Consider the following 26404-nt stretch of genomic DNA (forward strand, 5'->3'; position numbering starts at 1 on the left):
TTGCGACCCTCTTCCAGCACAAAAACATCTAAAACAGATAAAGGAATTAAAACCTGAAGAAGTATTTGTTGTCCTGAGTGTGTACTTTTCCTCAGGCTACAAATTAATGAATGTAACACGTAATTAGGAATAAGGTCCTTCCTGTAGTTTTAAAATTCTTCAAACACTTGAGGGTTCCTGGCAAGCATTTCATCGGGCACCGATCTGTTTTGGTACCCTGACTAATGTCTGTAGAAGATACTGCTCAGATCAGCCACTGAGGTCAATTTAGGATCACTCGCAGAAAGATGCCTCCTAACGAAGCAACAAGTGTGGCTTGAGCTTTATCTGTGTCACAGATTTTGTCCTGTACTGAGCCACGTGTTTGCCAGTATCGTCCCTGCATCCCAAAGATCTCAGCTACCCCACTGAGGAACGGTGTCACTATTAACGCCCCAGGCAGAACATCTGTGATAAACGAGAACACAAGGAAGTAGGAGATGATTTGGCCATCAGGCACTTCAACCCAACCCAGCTATTCATGGCTGATGTACCCTGGCAGACAGCAGTGGGAACTGAACCCAGACCACAAGTGCATCGCATCACCTGTCTCTCTCCATTAAGATAATAATTTATTCCCTCTCTCAGAGACAGAAACAGGTTCAGAAAGTTATTACCCTACATCCATCTGGTTCCTGGACCAGCGTGGATTTCAGAAAGTTATTACCCTACATCCATCTGGTTCCTGGACCAGCGTGGATTTCAGAAAGTTATTACCCTACATCCATCTGGTTCCTGGACCAGCGTGGATTTCAGAAAGTTATTACCCTACATCCATCTGGTTCCTGAACCAGCGTGGATTTCAGAAAGTTATTACCCTACATCCATCTGGTTTCTGGACCAGCGTGGATTTCAGAAAGTTATTACCCTACATCCATCTGGTTTCTGGACCAGCGTGGATTTCAGAAAGTTATTACCCTACATCCATCTGGTTCCTGGACCAGCGTGGACAACCTCACTCACCACATTCTGAACTTCTTTCTTCTTTTGCACGTTAGTTGTTTGTCAATATTTATGTATAGTTTTTCATAAAATTTATCGTATTCCTTTATTTTCCTGTAAATGCCTGCAGGAAAATGAATCTCAGGGTAGCATGTGGTAACATATAGGTACTTTGATAAAAAAATTTACTTTGTCTTTGACTCGCTGCTGCCATCAGGAAGAAGGTACAGCAGCCTCAGGACTCACACCACCAGGTTCAGGAACAGTTATTACCCCTCAACCATCAGGCTCTTGAACCAAAGGGGATAACTTCACTCAACTTCACTTGCCCCATCATTGAAATGTTCCCACAACCTATGGGATCATTTTCAAAAACTCTTCATCTCATGCTACTGATATTAATTGCTTCTTTATTTATTATTATTATTTCTTCTTTTGTACTTGTACAGTTTGTTTTCTTGTACACTCTGGTTGAATGCCCTAGTTGGGTGGTGTTTCTTTGGTTCTGTTATGGTTATTATTCTATAGATTTATCGAGTGTGCTCACAAGACGATGACTCTCAGGGCTGGATATAGTGACAAATATATATGTTGATAATAAAATTTACTTTGAACTTTGGAATGTGGGATGAAACTGGAGCACCTGAAGGAAATCTATATTGTCACAGGAAGACTGTACAAAACTCCTCAATCACTGAATTGAACCTCAGTCACTGGTGCTGTGAAACGTTACACCAACCACTATACTACCATGTCAATGATGACCATCTTGATAACATTACATTATACAGTATATGTACAAACAGGTCAATGCTGTTCGTCGTGTGTGTGTGTGTGTGTGTGTGTGTGTGTGTGAGTGTGTGTGAGTGTGTGAGTGTGTGTGTGTGTGTGTGTGTGTGCGCGCGTATGTGTCCACGCGCACCACGTGCACGGTTGTCTCATTGCCATCTAATTTAGATTAGACTCAAAGTATGGCTACAAAAATGTCACCAGGGCCTCTCCAAGGCAAGGGTTCCCAACCTTTTTTTATGCTATGGACCTCCACCATTAACCGAGGGGCCGGTGGACCCCAGGTTGGAAACCCCTGTTCTAAGCCATTAATATATAATTTTCTGTGCACTTGGCGGTACAACTGTCTTGTCTTTGATCTTCACCGCAACCAATCTGCACAACCACATTAAAGGCGTCATCGGGCATTCTCTTGAGTCTGCTCAGCGAGGCTGATCTCGAGCAGTGTGACTAGCAGCCGCCAATCCACACTACCTCATACCAATTGGAAATAATAAAACCTTTCCAAGAGAGGATCAGCGGTGTCTGTCGGTGAACTGCAAGACTGTAATCACATCACGGAGTTCAAATAATCAGGAATTCACTGGAATCCTACAATGCAATCACTGTTGCCGTTATAATAGATTTCGGAAAGTGAATTTTTCTCATAAACTCCTGCACCAAATTAGGGTTTTGATTCTCTTTTTCTGATGGACAAGCTTGAACATTTGGAGTTTTGTAAGGAATATTGGATGCTCCCTGGAACTACCACAGCAAGACTCGTTTAGCTCTCTTTCGCACCACTTATTAAATTAAAATTTCATACAGTATATATATTTCTAATTGTAAATTATAGTATCTTCTATGTACTGCATTGCACTGCTGTTGCAAAACAACAAATTTTACAACATGTGTCAATGATATTAAATCTAAGAAAAGAGAATTGTACAATTTCAGATTAATTTCACAGTGAACGTTTGGGGAAATTCACTCTCCTTCATAGATTATAAGGCACTGGTTCAGCCTGATCAATGGGAGTGCATTTCCGTGATTCTTCCCTGTTCCATCATCATAAACAGGGTGCAGCTGAGTTTCCTTGGAGTTTCGCAACTGAACAAGGAAAAACTCTGCAGAAAATCATCTCCAGAAAAATTCAACACTGGTGTCAAGATCGGGAAAGCAAGTCTTTGTTTGTCTACAACTACAGCTGACTCCCATTGCTGGCCTTTGCTCTTTCCTACACACAATGCAACTACTCTGAGTAGCTTATCTAAAGGCTGTAGGTACACATCTTACCATCAATTCTGAGTAGCTGTTGTCTGAGGGGATCGTGTCTAACACAATATTTCTGACGCAGTCCTGAGTATGCCAAGCATGAAGTGTTAATTTAGTTTTTTTTAAATGAGTATCACTGTTCCACAAATTTTAAACTACTTTCAGTTTCTTCCAGGTGAGGCAGCACTCCACCTGCGAATCTGCGGTGTTGTCTATTGTGTCCGGTGCTCCCGTTGCGGCCTCCTCTACATTGGTGAGACCTGTTGTAAATTGGGGGACTGCTTCATCGAACATACTGCACTATTTGCCACAAGTGGGGCTTCCCAGAAGCCAAACCTGTTAATTCCAAATTGCATTCCCATTCTGACATGTCGATCCATGGCCTCCTCTTGTGTCAGGGTAGAGGAGCAACACCTTATATTCTGTCCGGGTAGCCTCCAACCTGATGGCATGGATATAAATTTCTCCTCCCGGTAAAACAAATTCCCCCCACCCCACTTCCTCTATTCCCCACTCTGACCTTTTACCTCTTCTCACCTGCTTATTATTTCCCCATGGTTCCCCTCCTCCTTCCTTTTCTCCTATAGTCCACTCTCCTCTCCTATCAGATTCCTTCTTCTCCAACCTTTGACCTTTCCCACCCGTCTGGTTTCATCTATCACTTTCTGGCTATACTCCTTCCCCTCCCCCAACCCTTTTTTTATTCCAGCATCTTCCCACTTCCTTCTCGGTCCCCAAGAAGTGTCTCGGTCCAAAATGTTGATTATCTATTCATTTCCATAGATGCTGCCTGACCTGCTGAGTTCCTCCAGCATTTTGTGTGTGTTACTTCCATAGATGACTGAGTGTTTAAATCTGTGAGGGAGAGATTCAGCTGCATGAAAGGTGCGTGAGAAAAGTCTAGCGGAGGTCCAGAGGAGGTTTATGAGAATGACCCTGGAAATAAAAGGGTTAACACATGAGGAGCATTTGATGGCCCTGGGCCCGTACTCATTGGAGTTCAGCAGAATGATGAGGGATCTCCTTGAAACCTATGAAATATTGAAAGGGTTAAGAGAGTGGATGTAGAGAGAATGTTTCCTATAGTGGGAGAGACTAGGTGCATAGGGCACAGCCTCAGAATACAAGGACATCCCCTGAGAACAGAAATGAGGAGGAATTTCTTTATCTACAGGGTGGTGAATCTGTGGTATTCATTGCCACAGACAGCTAAGGAGGTAAAGTCATTGGGTGTATTTAAAGCAGAGGTTGACAGGTTCTTGATTAATAAGGGCATCAAAAGTTATGGGGAGAAGGCAGGAGAGTGAGGTTAAGAGGGAAAATAAATCAGCCATGAACAAATGACAGATAAAACTTGATGGGCTGAATGGCTTAATTTTGCTCCTATGTCTTAAGGTCTTATGGCTATGGTCCATGACCTCACTGTGACATACAATTATATTAGGCTGAAGAGCATTACAGGTTTTTTTTTGAAAATAAAAGAATCCTTAATTGTCCATATCTTATTGCAATGCTGAAGAGTTGATAATAATTCATTCATTATATTTCCACCTTCTTAGCTCTGCCTATATTCTACACTGCAAAAGAAGTTTTTATCTGCAAGCAGCAACATCTATGGTGCCTTTGGCGTCGCACTTCGCAAAGATGATACTACACAAATTTGACACCAAGCTACAAAGATATAAACTCTTGATAAACAAGGTATGTTTTAAGAACCTCATTTAAAGAGGGGATAAAGGCAGAAAGGCAAAGAGGGTCCCAAAGAGTATTGTTAAAGCAGCCTCAGACGTAACTGCTGGTGTTGGAGTGGTGTTCAGGAGGCCAGAACCAGAGGAGTGAATCCAGGGGACTAACAGTGGAGGAGGGGGCCTTTGAATTTATGTAATAGCAAACTAGCTTGTCTCATCCCCTGTCTTTGCCACACCCTACTTTCATCCAACCCCAGTTTCAACATCAAAATTAAAGATGTTTTCATCAATATGCTGACACTCTATTCCAGAGCCTATATGTGATTAAAACAAATAAACCCTCATTCCAGTTTTAGTTTTTAATCCCCCCTAGTAATTTTCATTTTCATGTCATCCAAGTTACGAATCCTTCTATCAATGGAGGCAGATAATCTATCCTGGTCTTGCACTTTATGAATTTAATTATCTCCATCAGATCTCCTTGCAACCTTCTTTGTTTCAAAGAGAACAGGTCTGGCTCCTACATTGTCCCTGCAAGTCTTATCTTCATGCAGTCTTTGAGACCTAATACCTTTTCTTTTAGAATTGTCTGCTCCAGATAACATCCCTTCTCTTCCTTGCAAGCAAAATGTAAAAGTTTTACACTTTTCCATATAAAATTTTATCTCCTGTACCTTCCACCACCTCTCTACATCTTCTCAAACAATTTTACCATCTTTTTCATACTTCACTATACCTCCAAGTTTGTATCATCTGCCAATTCGTTAATTGTGCCCTGCACATCTTTGCCCAAGTCATGAATCAGTATCGAGGGAAACATTGATCTTAGTACTGACCACTGGAGTCCACCTCCTCCAACCCAAAACAATCTTTCACTCTTTGTCTCTGGTTCCAGTCACTTCGCCTGTCTTCTCACCTTGGTAATACAGTGGATTCTGGTTAATTGGTCCATCAGTTAATCGGGTCAGCTATTTATTTGGGACAACCCTTAAAGAATAAAAACTAGTCGAGAAAATAGCCAGGAATTCACTCTGTTTATTTGGGATGCTATGCTGCTTAATTGGGACAGCAGACTATTGCCGAAGAGTTTCTAACTAACATCAATTGCATGAACTTGTGTGGTTGTTAGACATTATGATTAGAGCAAACAGTTTTTAAATAGCACCAGTTGCATGTGTTTCTGTTCAAAAAGCAGTGATTTTTATCACTGATAATTGGCGAGAAATAAGCTGTAAGACAATTAGAATTGTTTTATTCACTGTGGTTTCAAGCATTTAGGCTTGAAGATGTCAGCAATGGGCGGGAATGAAAATGAAACTATTTCACTACTTCAACAAATTAGAAACTACAAAGACTTTGAAGGTATGAATGCTACATCTTGAATGCTACAATGAAAATTAAGATTTGGAGGATGCAATCATGGAAGGATTGTATGAAGGGTCCAAACTCTCCACTAGGTGTCTCCACTAATTTTCTTCATTTTCAATCAGTCAAAAGAACACAGCAGCATGTTGGTATCAGTCATATCCAACGATGCCATTGGAACTGGCAGGAGAGTTTTTTTAAAGTGGAAAAGACTTTGCACTGGGCAGTTCCACTGTCTTGACTTCAGAAGTCCAGTGGTATGAGTAGTCATCACAGACTGTCCAGTGGTATGAGTAGTCATCACAGACTGTCCAGTGGTATGAGTAGTCATCACAGACTGTCCAGTGGTATGAGTAGTTCATCACAGACTGTCCAGTGGTATGAGTAGTCATCACAGACTGTCCAGTGGTATGAGTAGTCATCACAGACTGTCCAGTGGTATGAGTAGTTCATCACAGACTGTCCAGTGGTATGAGTAGTCATCACAGACTGTGGTATTCCTTGGTTGCCTGGATGAGCATGACTTCTGTGCCTTATCATGCCAATTGCTCTCCACGAAGCTTTGCAGAACTGCCTTCTTGGCCTTTGGATCTCACCATTGATCTCATCCGCCCAGTCTGCTGAAACTGATTTCACATGCTAGGACAGCATGGCCCTATTTCACCGGGGTAAAAGACCCAGTGGCTAATCTCAACTGGTTTAGCCCACTCGTCGAGGCGATGTACTGGGACGTGGCCATTGTCGCATGCTAACATCTACCTGGAGCCACAGGTGAGAGCTGAGTACTCAGTGGGGACCAATGATGCGTGAGCTGCCCCAGAACGGACATGACAAGCCCCTTCACCAGAGGACACCGCTCATTAGCGGGGCAGAAGCATGGTCGCATTGTATATTCCAGTGATCAGCTGATTGCGCTTATGCCGGCCGGTTTAGCAAGCAGAGTGGCGGACACCCCTGCTGAAATCTGGAGGAAAATACACAGAGGATGCAGAGGGGGATCACAAAGGTGAGGAAAGAGGAGCAGGTCGAGACAACAGAGACTTATGGAGAAGAGGAGTTCGGTGGGTAATAAAATGGACGAGTTCATGGCGCTAGCCAGGCATCAGAGAACATTTCAGGAGTGTAGTATTATGTGTTTTACTGGAACGGGGCTGCACGAGGACATACCCGATCAAATCTTTTCCATGGACGGCTTCCGGACCATTCGGGATGACCGGAAGTGCACTGAGTGCGGTAAGCGTAAAGGAGTTGGGTGCTTACTGTTCTGGTTAACAACGGACGGTGCAATCTGTGTCATATTATGATTGAGGAACGTGTTTGTAGACCGGGTATTGAACTTTTTGCTTTTGGACCCTGGCCATATTCCACCGAGATACAACACTGGGCGTCCTGGGAGGTCGTTCCTGCCTGTGGCCATCGAACTTTGCAGCTCCTCCCATGGAGGGTCAGACACCCTGAGCCAATAGGCTGGTCCTGGACTTATTTCCATCTGGCATAGTTTGCACTTTGTTGTTTGATTGTTTGTGGTTTTTGTATTGCTATATTTATGCTCTATTCTTGGTTGGTGCGGCTGCAATGAAACTCAATTTCCCTCGGGATTAATAAAGTATATCTATCTATCTATCTACCCCATACACAGCAGTGTAGACTGGATGAATTCCTCCACCGATAACTATTAGGAACTAATACACAGTTTTATATGACACAGTCAGACAGCACCATTAAGTGGCGACACTTTGCATGCAGCTCCGATGGGAATCATCAGATGAAATCCATGGTCACAGCTATGGGTACTTCAGAAGGCAGCATTGTCTTAACATTCTGATTCTGATACTGTAGTAGTATTGATGGTGTTCTAATTTATTCTGTATTTCATTTAAGTACACAATATGTCACTCAGTTAAGTGGTAGTTTGTCTTTTTTATACCTTTTTAACTATTTCCATGAAACTTCAGCTAATTGAGGAAACTACATAATTGGGCCAAAATGTATTGGCTCCAGTATGTCCCAAATTAGCCAGAATCTATTGTACATCCCCTTAGTGTCCAATTGGATGACAAACCTATAATGTGGCAATTTATCAAACATTTTCTGGAGGTCCACAGCTATCATATCATCTCACTTCATCAGTCCTGCTAATGTTTTACAAAAGAAGTTAAATCTCTCTTCATAGAACAGACCCGTCAGCCCATGATATTACACCGACCTTTCAACCTGCTCCAAGATCAATCCAACCCTTCCCTCCTATGTAGACCTCCATTTTTCTGTCATCTATGTGCCCATCTAAAAGTTTCTTAAATGCCCTTAATGCATTTATTTCTATCACCACTTCTGGTCGCGTGTTCCATGCACCCACCACTCTCTGTGTAAAGAACGTACATCTGACATCCCACCCTGTACTTTCCTCCAAACACCTTAAAATTATGCTCTCTCCTATTAGCCATTTCTACCCTGGCAGAATGTTTATGGCTATCCACTCTATCTATTCTTATATCATCTTTTACATTCCATCATATCACTTCTCATCCTCCTTTGCTCCAAAGAGCAAAGATCTAGCTCGCTCAATCTATCCTCATAAGTCATGCTCGCTAATCCAGGCAGCATCCTGATAAATCTCCTCTGCACCCTCTCCAAAGCTTCTACATCCTTCTTATAATGAGTTGACCAGAACTGAACACAATATTCCAATACTTTCAGCTTCTAAATTCCAGGGTGTACCAACCCTAGTTTGTATGTTTCCGTACAATTTAACCTTCTCTATAAGGATATCTGTGAGTCATGTTACCTTCAGCTTCAGCATTTGTCCTGAACACCAAGAATGACAAATATAAGTTAAGGGATAAATAAGGAAAGAGATTATTTCCAAAACAAATTAACCCATTGGCTGCCTAATAACAACAATTTAATGGCAATGATAAAATCAATTAAAAGAATGAATAAACACTTCTCGGGCTTCCATCCGGGTTTGGGTCAAACTCTGCCATCTCCATCAGGGATGATGCCTGGGCATGTCTAGTCCGGTGGTATTTATACCTCCATCGTCCATCCCTCCTGATTGGTTAGTCCTCATCCAATCAGGTTTCCGCTGTCCCACCTTGTTTACAATCAAATACCAGTTCTTTCTTTACCAGGTGGACCCAAAAGCCATTGACATGGCACAGTAGTTTTGTGCCGTCAAAGTCAATCCTGTGGCCCTTGGGAAATTCAATGTTCTGCTACTGCCAATTTCTCCAGGTAACCCAGATTGATACACCCCTTGTGCTCCTTGATGCGTGTTTCCACCACGTGTCCCGTCTGGCCTATATACACTGCTCCACATTCACAGGGAATCCTGTAAATGCCAGTCGACCTGAGTCCCAGGTCATCTCTGACCAGTAGAAGTTGTGATTTGAGCTTCCTTACGGGCTTGTTGATGGTATTAATCTGGGATCTCCTCAGGATCCTGGTGATCCTTCCAGGAACTATGGAAATATAGGGAAGACAGGCTGCCATTCACAGGATTCCCTGTGAGTGCGAAGCAGTGTATATCGGCCAGACGGGTTGCCCGGTGCAACCCTGCATCAAGGATGCAACCTCGATGAAGCAACCACCAACCAACAGGGGATAACTACATTCAGTCTATATCTGGTGTTCCCACAACCAATGGTCTCACTTTGAGGACTCCTCATCTTGTTTATTTCATGCTCTTTCATTTCATGTTATTTCATACTCGTTATTTATTGTTATTTATTTATATTTGCATTTGCACAGTTTGATGTTCATTGATCCCGTTTAGAGTTACTAAGTATGCCCATAGTAAAAAGAATCTCAGGGTTTTATGTGGTGACATGTATTACTCTGATAATAAGGTTTACTTTGAACTTTGAACCCTAATTTAGGTGGGGTCTCCCTGCTGTGGAGTAGGCCACATTGGGGGCACTGGATACAGTAAACAGGCAAACAATTATTTGATAAACAAATAAATAAGCATTTTCTGTACCTCTCCTGATGCTTCTTCTCAGCTTGTTACAGATATCAATGCAGGGCCGCTCTGAATTCTCTTCTGTCGACAGAGGACACTGGTCTGAGGATGACAGACCTCTGCTCAGATCCAAAGGTACTTTGCTTGCCACGGGAGGTGGAGAGATTGTTGTGCTGTGAACAAAGGTTGCTCCCGTCGTGGACGATGTGGAAAGGTCAAGAGCGCCTGCTCTGGAGTTCACAGGGGAGCTGAGCGACAGTTTCCGCGTCCGGACAGGCGAGCTGGTTCGAGACAACGACAGTGGAGGAGGCGATGAAAACTTACGGGACAGTCGCGGGGATTTCCCGTCATTCATGTGTTCCAATCGGTTGCTTTGATTTGATGCAAAAAACAGTTCCAGTGATCTGTGAATGAAAAGCGAACAGGTAAATTGATTAATTAAAGCAATCCAACTGGAATAAGCATCTCAATATATCTCAATAGATAAATGTTAACTATGATTATCAAATGTAAACATTTAGATTAGTTATACACAAACTATGTATCTAAGAATATAAGACCTTAAGACATAAAAGCATAATCAGGCCATTCAGCCCATCGAGTCTGCTCTGTCATTTCATCATGGCTGATCCATTTTCCTCTCAACCCCATTCTCCGGCCATCTCCCCATAACCTTTCACACTCTGACTAATCAAGAATCTATCAACCTCTGCATTAAATATACCCAATGACCTGACCTCCACAGCCACCTGTGGCAACAAATTCCACAGATTCACCACCCTCAGCCACCTCATCTCCATTCTAAATGAACATCCCTCTGAGGGATGCCCTCTGGTCCTAGGCTCCCTCATCATAGGAAATATCCTTGTCAAATCTACTCCATCTAGGTCTTTGGATGTTTTATAGATTTCATTTTGATCTCCCCTCATTCTTCTATATTCCAGTGAGTAAAGGCCCAGAACCTTCAACTGTTCCTCATGTGACAAGCCTTTCATTCCCAGAATCATTCTTGTGAACTTCCTCTAAACCCTTTCCAATTCTTTTCTTAAATAAGGGGCCCAAAACTGCTCACAATACTCAAAGTGAGGCCACAGAGGTGCCTTATAAAGCCTCAATATTATATCCTTGTTTTTATATTCTAGTCCTCTCGAAATGAATGTAACATTGCATTTGTCTTCTACACCACCGAATCTCCAGCAAGTTAACCTTTAGGGAATCCTGCACGAAGACTACCAAGTCTCATTGCACTTCGGATTTTTGAATTTTCTCCCAATTTAGAAAGTATTCTACCTTGTTCCAGATATCTTGAATAATTTAATATGCAAAACAGACTCAATGGACTGAATGGCCTAATTCTGCTCCTATATCTTAAGCTTATGATCTAATGTTTAACTTTTCAGTAAGTGAACAATATACTCTATCTGCTGATGAAGTTTACAATTATAGAACATAGAACATTACAACACAGTAAAGGCCCTTTGGCCCACAATGTTGTGCCAACCTTCTAACCTACTCCAAGATCAATTTGACTCTTCCCTCCTGCATAACCCCCCATTTTCCGATCATCCATTTACCTATCTAACATCCCTTAAATGTTCTTAATCTGCCTCTCCCACCACCCCGAAAGGGTTTTCCACGCACCCAAAAACTCGAATCAGAATCAAGTTTAATATCTCCAGCATATGACTTTGTAGCTGCAGTACAATACAATACCATTAGACCATAAGAGATAGGAACAGAATGAGGCCATTTGGCCCATCGAGTCTGCTCCACCATTTCTTCATGGCTGATCCATTTTCCCTCTCAGCACCAATCCCCTGCCTTCTCCCCATATCCCTTCATGCTCTAAGAATCTATCATAAGTAATAGAGAGAAAAAAACAGAATTATGGTACAGTAAATATATATATGTGTGGCCTGTAGTGAGAGTGAGGTAGCTTTCATGGGTTCAATGTCCATTCAGAAAATGGATGGCAGAGGGGAAGAAGCTGTTGCTGAATATTTGAGTGTGTGCCTTCAGGCTTCTGGACCTCCTTCCTGATGGTAGCAATGAGAAGAGGGCATGTCCTGGGTGGTGGGGGTCCTTAATGATGAATGCCATCTTTTTGAGTCATCACTCCTTGAAGATGCCCTGGATACTACGGAGGCTAGTGCTCATGATGGAGCTGATTTTGTGTAAAAAAAACCTATATTTTCCACTAATCACCTTAAAATTAAGCCCCCTCATAATAGCCATTTCCACCCTGGGAAGAAGTCCCTGGTTGTCCGCCTCTTATCATCTTATACAGTACACTTCTATCAAGTCACCTCTCATCCTCCTTCACTCCAAAGCGAAAAGCAAAAGGGGGATATCCTGGCCTGATAAAATAAGATCTGCTTTGAATGAGGACAATAGCTATTCTGTGATACGAGTATAAATGTAAGCCAAGCTAAAAGATGCAAATAGGTTAGGGTTAATGTCTTTCCACTGCGGCTGATAAGGCTAGAATTAGAGGTCAGAAGTTAAAGATGAAAAGGTAAATATGTAAGGGGAACTTCTTCACTCAGAGGCTGGTGAGGGTGTGGAACGAGCTTCAAATGGGTATGTTCAATTTTAACACTTAAGAGAAATGTGGATAAGTACATGGATGGGAGGGGTATTGTCCAGGTGCTGGTCGATGGGACTAGGCAGACTAATAGTTTGGTGCGGACTGGATGGGTCGAAGGACCTGTTTCTGTGCTGTAGCACTCTTTGACAAAAGAAATTTCTCTTCATCTCTGTTCTAAAATGATGTCCTATTCTGAGGCTGTGCCCCCTGGTCCTAAACATCCCCCACTATTGAAAACATCCTCTCCACATCCACTCCATCTAGGCCTTTCAATATTCAATATGTTTCAATGAGAACCCCCTCCCTCATTTTTCTACACTCCAATGACTACAGGCCTGGAGACATCAAAAATGTCCCTCATACGTTAACCCTGTCATTCCCGGGATAATTCTCATGAACCTCCTCTGGACCCTCTCCCCGACCTACCTGACGGGGATGGAGGTGAAAGGCTTTCTGTAGATGTCCGTTAGTTTCTGCAGGACCACCAGGGCTGTGGTGAAGATTCGGTAGGTGTGAAGAAAGGTGTTGAGGAAGTCAATGCTGAGGAAACGCAGGTCCGTAAGTCTCTCCAGCAGCCGCTCCACGCTGGCGTAGCGAATCTGCGGAACTTTGCAGGAGTTCAGCGTCTTACTGAAGCAGATGTCAGAGTCGTCACTGTGAAGTCTGACGTCAGATCTGAGGAAGAGATCGATACTGATCACCATTCCATAACCTTTGGCACTTCAGCAACATGTCACTGGGTTTAATCATGAATGATAGTTATTGTCTGCAGGATATCTTTTCTAAATATTAGCAGTTTTCCTTTCGCTATTTTCACTCATTTTTGTAAGTTTGATTTTTGATGCACCTAATAAAACCCTTGCACTAAAGTGCTAAGCGATTCCAGCCATTCTTCCTTAGGTCATGACCCATATATCTAACAAGTAGTTAGCATAACACGTTATGGGGTTCAATTCCCGCCGCTGCCTGTAAGGAGTTTGTACGTTCTCCCAGTGACCGCGTGGGTTTCCTCCGGGTGCTCCGGTTTCCTCTCACAGTCCAAAGACGTACCGGTTAGAGATGGCAACTTGTGGGCATGCTGTGTCGTTGCTGGAGGTGTGGTAACAGTTGCAGGCTGCCCCCAGCACATCCTCAATGCAAACAACGCATTACACTGTACATTTTGATGTTCCGTGTACATCTTTATCATTATAATCAGAGAGTTTCAATCTGTATCATCTAGCCTTCCCAGCAAGGAATGGCCCTTGCAGGAGAACTGTGGACAGCACATTTGAGATTTCTCACTAGATCCTCCCACTGAGCCCACTTTGGCAGGAATCACCCTGAGAAAACACTTACCTTATCATATGAGGCACTGTTACTTTTGAATATTCCTCAAAGACATTGGTCATCAAGCCATTGCACCGTATGTTGTCTATACACTGCAGAAATACAAACACCAAGCTATTCATCACATATTCATCAGTCAGGACACCGAGTACAGGAGTTGGGACATTATTTCACAGTTGTAAGTCATTGATGAGGCTGCGCTGCGAGTAGTGTGGACACTGTTGGTTACCTTTAAAAGGGATTGGAGTTTTACACGGTATAAAAGCATCAGAAGATCCTTACCAACACACACAAAATGCTGGAGGAACTCAGCAGGTTAGGCAGCGTCTATGGAAATAAATGAACACTTGACGTTTCTGGTCAAGGTCCTTCATCAGGACTGAAAAGGAAGGGGGAAGATGCCAGAATAAAAAGGTGGCAGGGGGTATGAGACAGAGGATGGCCGCAAGGTGATGGGTGAAGCCAGGTGGGTGGGAAAGGTAAAGGGCTGGAGAGGAAGGAATCTGATAGGAGAGGAGAGTGGACCGTAGGAGAAAGGGAAGGAGGGGGGGCCCCTGGAGGAGGTGATAGGCAGGTGAGGAGAAGGGGTAAGAAACCAGATTGGGGAATTGAAGAAGGGGGAAGGGGAAAGGGGAAATTACCAGAGGAGAAACTGATCAGGTCCTTTCACTAATTTTGCTTAAGTTTCTATTTCAGTGGTAGAGCTCAGCATTCAGATCAACCATGTGTTTGAGAGAAGAAAGGTAACAGGGTCCATGTCACCAAAGCCTCTGGCAAATTTCTACTGATGTGCTGGGAGGGCATTCTGACTGGCTGCATCACCGTCTGCTATGGAGGCTCCAAAGCTCAGGATCACCAGAGGATGCAGAGAATTGTAGACCCAGTGGATTCCATCAGGGCACAACCCCCCTCGCCATCGAGGATGTCCTCAAGAGACAGTGTGGGGGAAGGTAGAAACCATGACTAAGGACCCTTACCATGAGGGAAGGGACACAGGGGCCTGGTTGGGAGGTGGTATCTCTGAGGGTTACTGATACCAGGGGAGGGAGAGATGTTCAGGGTGATTCTCTTGTAGAATAGCACTGTTTGACCTGGTTCACAGGAAGCATAGAAACTCTTCTCCTGCCCGGCTCCGAAATATCTCCATGAGTCCAACTAATGTGGGTGCTAGAAGAGGGAAATTTGAGGACGGTGAGCAGTGACATCCCCTTGGAGACCCTCAGTCAGGTTCTATGGTCTTCCCAAATCAGAAGAACTAAAAGTTATGAAAACTAAAGATTACCTCTCCATTTTTCTCTCACTTGCACTACTTATGTTTTTATATAAAAATGTAACTTGTTGTGATTTTTAATGCACTGTACTGCTGGTCCCTCAAGGTTGTTATATCTGAGAGTGGTAATGGGGACAAGCTCCCACTATTAAATGCTCCCAATGGCGTGTATCTCAAATAACCCATGACAACCAAGTCCAGCTCCTGGCCTTCCGGTGTGACTTAGCTGCCAAGCCTGGTGGGACTGCTTTGACAGACAAGAGAAAGGGCAAGGACCCTAAAACCAGTCGCTTCAGGCAGATGCGGCTAGTCAGCCGTGGTTGGCAGCTCATCTAGGGGAAGGAAAACTCTGATCTCAAACCTCTGCCACCTTACAGCTATACTCACTCATGGAGAAGGCTTCAAGAGTAAACCTTGAGAAAAAAATCCAGAGATGGAGTCACTAAGGCAGTCCTATGTTGAATTCAATGTTAACTGGCAACTGCTGCGACCCCACTGATGCTAAACTGTATTGGAGAATGCCTTTCCTTTAGGGTTATCAGCTGCATGGAGAGAGGGAGCCCGCTACATGGGCAACAGCTTGTTCTCCATATCATGCTACCCAGGGATGCATATCATGTAGACAGCTGGGACACAACATCCATGGTCGATCCCGACTGCAGCATCACGACAGTAGTACTGCCGCAAAACAACTAATTTCCCAACATATGTCACCAATAATGAAGCTGCTTCTGATTGTAATTGTGAAATACTAACTATGATAGCCTGATGTGCTCTGCCTTTGCAGTTCAAAGCAGCTTTAATCACAGCTGTTAACAGGGCACTGAGGTTTGAGGAAGGCATAAATGGAACAAGTTGAAATATTTATATATTTTGCCTCAGTTGGGATTTTCCATCTCCACATGTTTGTTTGCAGAATCCCACTTCATGAGTGTGTTTTCCATGAACAAATTAATTCAAAATATGATACAACAATTCTTGTTGATTTCATCAGGACAAATTGGATGAATGCAGTACTGTGCAAAAGTCTTTGGCACATGTAAAAGAATTCTGTAAAATGAAGATGCTTTCAAAAATAATGAAAGGAGATTTTCTAAATAGGAAAAAAAATCACTATAAAGAACAGTAAACAGTAAATTGAAACTAAAATCAGTACTTGGTGTGACCACACTTTGCCATTAAAACAGCACCAATTCTCTTAGGTATGTTGTCGTGCAGTTTTATAAGAAAATCTGCTGGTAGGTTGTTCCAAGCATCTTGGAGAACTTGCTACAATTCTTCTGCAGACTTTGGCTGTCTCACTTGCTTCTGTCTCTTTCGGTTCCCAGACAGCCTCAGTGATGTTGAGATCAGGGCCCTGTGGAGGTCATACCTAGGGTGCCTAAGACCTTTGCACAGTACTGTATGTTTACATGAGATAATTTGGGATAGTAAGGAATAATATTTACCTGACTTACGTCACTTGTCCACGCAGCTTTCTCTTGTCTAGATGGAGCTAACAGCACAACTGTGAAGGGTGGGGTATCTGCAGGCTCCACCACAATTTTGAAGTCTAGATGTCCAAAGACATGACTAGACCCTTTTACTAAAAGATATAAATGAAATCCATCTTACACAGGTCAGAAAGAATTAAAAGTAATTTATGTTTTATTATAATAACATATCTTCAATTCAGACTAGCATGTAAAATATCAGTAATTAGAAAAAGAATGTACAAAGTTTATTGTTCATCTTCCTCAGTGACTCTGGGGCTACTTTGAGCCAGAATGTATTTCATTGTGTGGACAACAGCCAGTCTAATACAGACACTCCATGAATTAACTCAAGTAATTTCTGTTGCCCACAATTCTAGCCAACAACTTGGATACCATCTATTTCAACTGATTGCTCCAGATTTACATCCAACTGACTCTAACACCAGCTACATTCCAGCAGCCTGCTGTAGAATGTGTAATTCAGCACAAGAGGGCTCCATTCCAAAGTTCAAAATTTCAAAGTAAATTGATTATTGGAGTTCCTTTATGTCACCATATACTACTGAAAGATTCATTTCCTTGCAGACATTCACATTGGAGCAGGAAATGCAAAAGGATCAATGAAAAACTGCACAAACCATCAAAGTGCAAAAGACAATCTCTGCAAACGGATGGACAGATGGACAGACAGGGAAATGAATAGATGGATAGATAAATCAATAATGTTGAGAACATGAGTTGTAGAGTCCTTGAAAGTGAGTCTATAGGTTGTGGAATCATTTCAGAGTTGAGGTCAGTGATGTTAGCCACGTCACGTTGGTTCAGGAGCCTGATTGCTGAAGGGCAACAACTTTTTCTGAACCTGATGGTGTGGGACCCAAGACTCCTGTACCTCCTTCCCAATGGTGACAGTGAGAAGAGAACAATAATTCAGTAACTTGTGCCAGCTCTTTTGGAAAGCAATGCAATTAGTTCTACACATTTCCCCACATTCCTGTAAGTTCTTCTCCCTCATTGATTTAGTCACTTCCCCATTAAGGTCCACACACATGCTGGGAATGCACTCCATATCCTAACCATTCATTGGAAAAACTGATTTGAACTTTGGACTTTGATAAAATCACCGTACAGCTTCCTTGGTGACTCTGGGCCTGCTATGGGCCAGAATTCGAATCCCTGTGTGAAGTGCAGCCAGACTTTGATGATCAGCTCACTAACCAGACCAGCTCTGTTGTCTATCGTATTTGCAAAGGGATCAACTGTTGCTGGAAACTGCAATAATACAACCGCTCTTGAAAGTTTCCCCCTAACTTCCCTTTATTAATGATAAACTATGCTCTCTGGATTGATATATAAAAATGAAAGTTTTATGAGCTGATTTCTCAATGTATTAAAGCATTCATAAATATGGCTATGATGATGAAAATTCAGTTTAAAACTTTCTGTCATCAAAATCTTAATTTAACGATTTATATTTATTCAAATAAAGAATTGCTGTATATCACTTTATTCTGAAAGAATGAAAATTAAAGAGACAATATTCTGGTCAAACTATTCTGTGGCATATCAGTGTGTACTCACAATCATCTTCATTTGAGTCAGGTTCTTCTATTAACGTGCAGTCTATCAGGGAAAGTACTCCTCCAGCCTGAAACACGCAAAAGATTTGCTAATTAATTGGAAACTTCTTGCTTCTTTCGGTTTATCATTAACTGGATTTGATGGAAATGTACACCTATTTATCCCACTTAGTCTGTAAAAGGGTCTTGTTTTCAAATAACACACACAAAATGCTGGAGGAGCTCAGCAGATCGGGAGGGGAATAAACAGGCGACGTTTTGGGCAGATGTACTCCAACAGGACTGGAAAGGAAGGGGTCCAGAAACCAGAATAAGAAGGGTAGGGGGAGGGGAAGGAGTACAAGCTGGGAGGTGATAGGTGAAGCCAGGTGAGGTGGAGGGGGAATGAAGTGAGAAGCCGGGAGGTGATAGGTGGAAGAGGTAAAGGGCTGAAGAAAGAGGAACCTGATGGTAGAGCAGGTTGGATGGTGGGAGAAAGGGAAGGAGGAGGGGCACCAGAGGGAGGTGATTGATAGGTGAGGAGGAGAGAAAGGATAAGAGGGGAGCCAGAATGGAGAATAGAAAAAGAGAGAAGGGGGAGGGGAGGAGAAATTACCACATGTTATAGAAATCAATGTTCATGTCATCAGGTTGGAGGCTACCCAGATGAAATATGAGAAGTAATTTCTCAAGAAGGGAACAAGGGATAATTCTGGAAATTATAGATCGGTGGGTCTCAAATCAGTGGTAGGAAAGTTATTGGAGAAAATTCTTAGGGATAGGATTTATGTGTATTTGGAAAACCATGGCCCAATTAGGGAGAGCCAGTATGGCTTTGTGCAAGGCAAGTCATGTCTTACCAACTTGATTGAGTTTTTTGACAAGGTGATGAAAGAGTTTGATGAAGCTAGAGCTGGAAATGTTGTTTACATGGATTTTAGAGAGGTGTTCAACAAAGTTCATCATGGGGGGCTCATCCAGAAGATTAAGATGCATGGTGAATTGGCCATTTGGATTCAGAACTGCCTTGCTCTTAGAAGACAGAGGGTAGTGGTCAAAGGGTCAAAGGGACTCATTCTAGCTGGAACTCTGTGATTGGGAGATGTTCTGCAGGTATCTGTCCTGGGAACTTTGCTGTTTGCGATGTATATAAGTGACCTGGTTGAAGTTAAATGGGTGACTTAATAAGTTTGCAGATGATATGAAGATTGGTGGTGTTGTGGATAGCATAGATGATTAGCAAATATTACAGCAGAATATAGATCAGATAGATATGAACTGAGAGATGGCAGATGGAATTTTACCCGGCCAAATACGAAGTGTTACGTCAAATGCAATGAGACAGTACACTAGTAAGTGCAAGACCCTAAACAGTGTTGATAAGCAGAGGGATCTTGGGGTGCAAGTTCATAGCTCCCTGAAAGTGGCGACACAGGTTAACAGGGTTGATTATGGCACGCTTGCCTATATTAGTACCTGGGGAGAGGAGTGAATGGTTGATATTTCAGGCCAAGACATTTCTTCAAGATGTCAGTGGGAATTGAACCTTGATCACTGGACTGCAATAGTGTTATGCTAACCATTACACTACAGAGCCGCCCAAGCAGAGAAGTGACCATTGAAGGGCATTTTTAAAAGCTGTGAAATGGGGATCAATGTTTATCGATGACAACTGGAAGGAGTTTGAGCTGGTATTCAGCATACACGATTCTGCCCAGGTAAGCATACACACACACACACATAGACACGCTACTGTACCTGGCCTGTTGAGTTCCTTCAGCATTTTGTGTGTGTTGCTTTGGATTTTCAGCATCTGCAGATTTTCTTGTGTTTGTCACATACAGACAACCTCTGTAATCAGGAAATTTATCCACCTATACTTTTTTTTGCATTATTTATTGATTTTGTAATTTACTTTAATTTTTGCACTGTACTGCTGCCACAAAACAAAAAAAAATGTCATATAAGATAGTGATATTGAATCTGATTGTGATTCTAACTACTCCAAAGCTTCATCCCTAAAGCTTGGAAATGAAATGTATCTTGGGATGGGGAAGGCATATTTCTTGTTACAATGGCTGGGGGAAGCATTCCCCACTCCTTCCCCAGAGTCAGGTCTAGAAACAACATTAAAGTGAAAAAATAGTTTACTATCAAAAGGTTATTTTTTACAAGATAAATGCTTACAGTCCCGAGGTGCGAGGGAGAGAATTACTGAGAACTGAGCATCACCTTCAGTAGATGCAGCTTTCCTCCCGAACTTCTTGTGCAGATTAGGAAATGTTTAGTGAATAAGAAACATTGTCTTTCTCCTTCTTTCTTCAAAGACAGGGAACCTAGGCGAACTTTGGCCAGCTTTCCTCTCTCCACAGAAGGCAGTTGAATGAGGGAACCTGAAATGTCAGATCAGTTTGCATCATTTGGGGGGAAGTGGGAAGGGTCACACAGCTGAGTGTACAAAACTGTTAGACATTAATTAAAGTTCAAAGTAAATTTATTATCAAAGTACTTATATGTCACTCTGAGGTTCATTTTCTTGCGTGCATTCTGGGTGGCAGGTAGAGATACATCTCTACCAAAGGAGATGTAAGGCGCTCCTTCCCTCCGTTAGCCTACAGGTCACCCCTGGGCAAGGTGGAGCACCTACTTAGCCCCAGTGATCGGGGTCATGTGAACCCATGAGAGCAGGAGGTGGATGGTCGTATGAGCAGCTGGTGCATATTACAAGTCTTAGTTACGTAACCACTGACGCCAGGCAGACAGTCTTTGAAGAGTACTGACAATGGCTGGGGTCACCTGTCTTGTAGAGTCACTGCCCAGAAGAAGGCAATGGCAAACCACTTCAGCAGGACAAGTTTGTTTGGAACAATCATGGTCATGAGACCTTGGTCGCCCAACGGTACATAATGATGATGATACTCAAAAAATCCAGTAACCATAATAGAGTCAATGAACGACCACTCCAGCTGGGCAAAAAACAATGTGTAAAAGACAACAAATGGTAGAAATTCAAAAAGAAAGAAATAATAATAATATTAATGATAAGTCACTACACATTAGCATTACACAAATAGTCCTACACAACAATGTTTATGTAAACCTTCAGAAAGCCACAATACTAAACACCACTGGAATAGTCTGAAAGTTCATAGTAATTGAGAAATGAGTGTGCTTGGCTATGCCTGTACCTCAGGTTTTACCAGCTTGAGCTGAGAAAAAATATATAATAATAATAATAAATAATCAATAAACAAATAAATATCGAGAACATGAGATGAAGAGTCCTTGAAAGTGAGGCCATTGGTTGTGAGAACAGTTCAGTGATGGGACAAGTGAAGTTGAGTGAAGTTACCCCCTTTGGTTCAAAAGCCTGATGGTTGAGGGGTAGTAATTGTTCCTGAACCTGGTGGTGTGAATCCCAAAGTTCCTGTACCTTCTTCCCGATGGCAGCAGTGAGAAGAGAGGGTGGGGTTGGGTGGTCCTGTTTTTGTGTGACAACCCTCGGTGTAGATGTGCTCAGTGGAAAGGAGGGGTTTATCTATGATGGACTTGGCTGTATCCACCACTTTTTACAGGATTTTCTACTCAAGGGCATTGGTGTTTCCATACCAGGTTGTGATGCAGCCAGTCAATACACTCTCCACCACACAACTATAGAAGTTTGCCAGAGTTTTAGATGTAATGCCAAACCTGCAAACTCCCAAGGAAGTAGAGGTGCTGCCGTGCTTTTTTGATAATTGCACTTCAGTGCTAGGCTCTGAAATGATAACACTGAGAAATTTAAAATTGCAGACCCTCCGACCCTCTCCACCTCTGATCCCCTGACGAGAGATCCTTTGGTTTCCTCCTCCTGAAGTTAATAATCAGCTCCTTGGTCTTACTGACACTGAGTTAGACATCATTTCAGCCAGATTTTCAATCTCCCTCCTATATTCTGATTCCTCACCGCATTTGATTCGGCCTACGACAGTGGTGTCATCAGCAAACTTGAATGTGGCATTGGAGCTGTGCTTCGCCACACAGTCATGAGTGTGTTATGCAGGTTTCTGCAAGATTCAATTTATCTGATAAACTAGTGAGAACAAAATAAAGTTATTGATATTGGAATTGAATTATCATTGTGTCATGTACCAAGACACAGTGAAATGCTTGTCTTGCATACTGTTCGTACAGATTTAACCGTTACGGTGCATTGAGCTAGAATAATATATAACAATAACACTGTAAAATAGAAGTGTAAAAGCTAACGAAAGAGTGCAGTACAGGTAAACAATGAAGTGCAAAATCGTAACGAGGTAGATTGTAAAATCAAGAGTCCATTTCTCTTCCTCCAACAGACCAGCAGATACAGAGGGCTGGCAGGGTTCTCCAAAGGGCTGCCAATCAATTGTGGTGCCTCCGACAGCGCTACGGGCAATAGGGCGCCGTGGAAGCATAGCGGTTAGCATGGCACTATTACAACCCAGGGCATTCCAGATATCAGAGTTCAATTCCAGCGCTGTCTGTACGTGTTTCCCTGCGGAATGGTGTTTTCTGGGTGCTCTGGTTTTCTCCCACACTCCAAGAGTTAATGGGCCAGGTTAACTGGTCATTGCAAATTGTCCCGTGATTAGGTCAGGGTTAATCAGGTTTGTTGGGGTTGCTGAGGGCGACATGGCTCGAAGGGTTGGAAGGGCCCACACTGCGCTGTGTAAATGTAAATAACTACAGCCCACAGGTGATTGTTCAGGATGCAGTGACGTAGTCCTGAGATGAACAATGGAATCACTCGTTTAGTTATTTTATCCAACAGCTAAGCAGACTCGGCTTTCTGGGCAGACTTGAAATATCCGAAGGAGTCAATTTCACAATGATCCTATACCGAGCCCTTGTAAGCAAGTGCTTAGATGATCATATTGGAATTTTTTTTAAAATTAAGATCGATATTGACGAAGGGTCTCGGCCTGAAACATCGACTGTACCTCTTCCTAGAGATGCTGCCTGGCCTGCTGCGTTCACCAGCAACTTTGATGTGTGTTGCTTGAATTTCCAGCATCTGCAGAATTCCTGTTGTTTTCGATATTATATTTGTTATTGTTAAGGCCACTGACATTATTGAGGCTTTCACAAGGCTAATGTACTTTCAGAGCACTTAGATATTGAAATGTTACAGAACATTTGATAAATTTATGTCTCAAGTATTTAAAAGGAGATGCCATCGTGGGCAAGAGCCAAGTTCAGGGATTGATTTTGCAGAACCACGGTCAATATTTTTGGGCAGATGGGGCTCGTCAGCCGTGGTTGAAAGTTCACCGAAGAGAAGGAAAACTCTGATCTCAAACCTCTGCCACCTTGCGGCTACACCCACTCATGGAGAAGGCTTGGGGAGTAAACCCCGAGGAAAACTCCTGAGCTAGAGTTGCTAAGGCAGTCCCACGTTGAGTTCAATGCCAACTGTTAACTCCTGCAACACTGCTGGTACCAAACTGTATGGGTCTCTGCCGTTCCTTTGGGTTCATCAGCTGCATGGAGAGGGGGAGATTGCTGCATAGACAACAGCTTGCTCTCCATATTGTACTGCCCTGGCTTGCTTATCTAGACAGCTAGGACACAACATCCATCATCGCCCCTGACCTACACAGGCCTCCAATTCTCCATTTTTCAATCATCACTGCTGCCAGCAATGATCATCTCTGTGTGTCATTGTTAGGGCCATTGCTCATTATCAGACAAAAATTATGGTCACAGAAGAATTAGCTGTGTACTGTACCACATAGAGGATTGTGAAAGCTCAGGGTAATATAGGTTTGTAGACCTGTTAGACCCTAACGTCCAAATGAATTTATTAACAAGAAAGAAGGGGCACATATCTAGTCATAGAGCACTACAGCAAAGAAACAGACCCTTCAGCCCATCTAGTCCATGCCTATACTGTTATACTGCCTAGTCCTATCAACCGGCAATTGGACCATAGCCCTCCATATCCCTCTACATACCCAAACTTCTTTTAAATGTTAAAATCCACTACTTGTGCTGGCAGCTCATTCCACACTCCCAGCATCCTCTGAGTGAAGATGTTGCTCCTCCAGTTCCCCTTAAACATTTCACTTTTTAACCTTAACCATGACCTCCAGTTCTAGTCTCATCCAACTTCAGTGGAAACAACCTGTTTGCATTTACCCTATCCATAACACTCATAATTTTGTATACCTCTATCATATCTCCCCTCATTCTCCTACACTCCAAGAAACAAGGTTCTGACATGTTCCACCTTTCCCTGTAACTCTGATCATTATGTCCTGTGATACCCAGTCCAAAATAGGAAAATCTGTGGGAAGTATCAAAGTTCAAAGCAAATTTATTATCGAAGTATATAATCGTCACCATATACGATCCTGGGGTTCATTTCCCTGTGGGCATTAACAGTAAATACAAAAAAACCCAATGGAATCAATGAAAAACGGCATACAAGATGGACAAATGTGAAAAAGACAACAAACTATGCAAATACAAAAGGAAAATAAATAAATAAACAATAAAATACCGAGAATTTGAGATGAGAAAGTGCGCCCATAGGTTGTGGAAACAGTTCAGTGATGGAGTTAGTGAAGTTATCCCCTGTGGTTCCAGAGCCTGCTGGTTGAGGAGTAATAACTGTTCCTAAACCTCGTGGTGTGGGTCCTGAGGCTCCTGTACCTTCTTCCTAATGGCAGCAGCAAGAAGAGATCATGGCCTAGATGGGAAGGGTCCTTGATGATGGATGCTGTTTTCCTGCGACAGCGCTCTACGTAGATTTGTTCAATGGTAGGAAGGGTTTTACCTGTGATGGACTAGGCTGCATCCATATTTACATGGAGCGCTGTCGCAGGAAAGCAGCATCCATCATCAGGGACCTTCAGGTTCAGGAACAGTTTACCCCTCAACATCAGGCTCTTGAACCAGAGGATAATGACACTGATTCCACATTCTACAGACAACTTATGCACTTACTTTTTAAGGACCCTACAGTTCATGTACTCGATATTTATTGTTTGTTTATAATTATTACTACTATTTTTCTCAAGTGTTTATTTGTATTTGTTGTGAATGCCCACAAGAAAAATGACATACTGTATATGTACTTCGATAAATTTATTTTGAACTTTGAATTGTTTTGTGGAAGCCCAAAAAAAATCTAAAAATAATTGTTTCATGGGACAATAATAAAGTTTATAAGCAGGAATAAAGAGCACAAAACAAAAGAATTAATGCAAATCTATATTAGTAGTTAACAAGGACATAGTTGGAAAATTTAATCTTGTTTCGAAAACCTGATTTTTGGAAAGATGTGAACGATATTCAAGAGAGATTTTCTAAGGTGTACAAGTCTTTACTTGTGGGAAGATTCAAAATGTAAGACTTTCTCCATTTATCAAAAGGTTACAGCAACAATGCCTGTCTGTAATTGCTCTCAGTGGGTCACCTTCTTAAAATGTGACCGTGTGTGGTGTGTGTGTGGTCCTAAGATTATGCTGTTGAGCAGAAAGGTCCAGGATTCAGATCCGGATACAGTGAAAGGACTGAAACATCATTCCAAGTCAAGGCACTGCACGAGTTGAGGGACAGTTTGCGTTTAGTGGTTTGACATTGCCCTTGACCTTGTAAGTGGTAGACCTGGGAGATACCATCACAACGAGGTTTGATGAGCTGATGCGGTACATTTCCTGGAGGTTCCCTATGCTGTGGCATAAGGGAAATTTGATCTACAAATTTCACTGAAATTGCAGAAATAGACTTGATGTTACAGTACAAAATAAAAACAAACATCAATTGATAAGGAGCTTTTCATTAATAGAACATTATAGAATATTACATCACAGTACAGGCCCTTCAGCCCACAATATTGTGCTGACCTTTTAACTTACTCTAAGATCAATCTAACCCTTCCCTCCCACATAGCCCTCAACTTTTCTATGTGCCTAGCAAAGTGACTCTTAAATGTCCCTAATATATCTTCCTCTACCACTGTCCCTGCTCCACACACCCACCACTCTCTGTGTAAGAAAACTTACCACTAATAAACTATCTTATATTTATAAGTATAAAATTTATACTTTCTGCCAATCACCTTAAAATTATGCTACCTGACATTAGTCATTTCTGCCCTGGGAAATGTTTCTGGCTATCC

General features: G+C 42.4%; 1 protein-coding gene across 2 annotated transcripts in view; it reads right to left on the reverse strand.

Annotated features, from left to right (window-relative positions):
• Positions 1-26404, reverse strand: part of LOC134357231 (ras-specific guanine nucleotide-releasing factor 2-like) — a 172025-nt gene that overhangs the window by 50417 nt on the left and 95204 nt on the right. For both annotated transcript variants that reach the window (XM_063068554.1, XM_063068555.1), the window contains 6 exons: positions 20491-20651; positions 18281-18347; positions 16673-16809; positions 13964-14046; positions 13052-13300; positions 10057-10442 (listed from right to left, as the gene is read on the reverse strand). In XM_063068554.1, the coding sequence (XP_062924624.1) occupies positions 10057-10442; positions 13052-13300; positions 13964-14046; positions 16673-16809; positions 18281-18347; positions 20491-20651 (1083 nt within the window). The remainder of the gene's footprint in view (positions 1-10056; positions 10443-13051; positions 13301-13963; positions 14047-16672; positions 16810-18280; positions 18348-20490; positions 20652-26404) is intronic.

The sequence above is a fragment of the Mobula hypostoma genome, chromosome 16 (genome assembly GCF_963921235.1).
Source record: "Mobula hypostoma chromosome 16, sMobHyp1.1, whole genome shotgun sequence".
NCBI lineage: Eukaryota > Metazoa > Chordata > Chondrichthyes > Myliobatiformes > Myliobatidae > Mobula > Mobula hypostoma.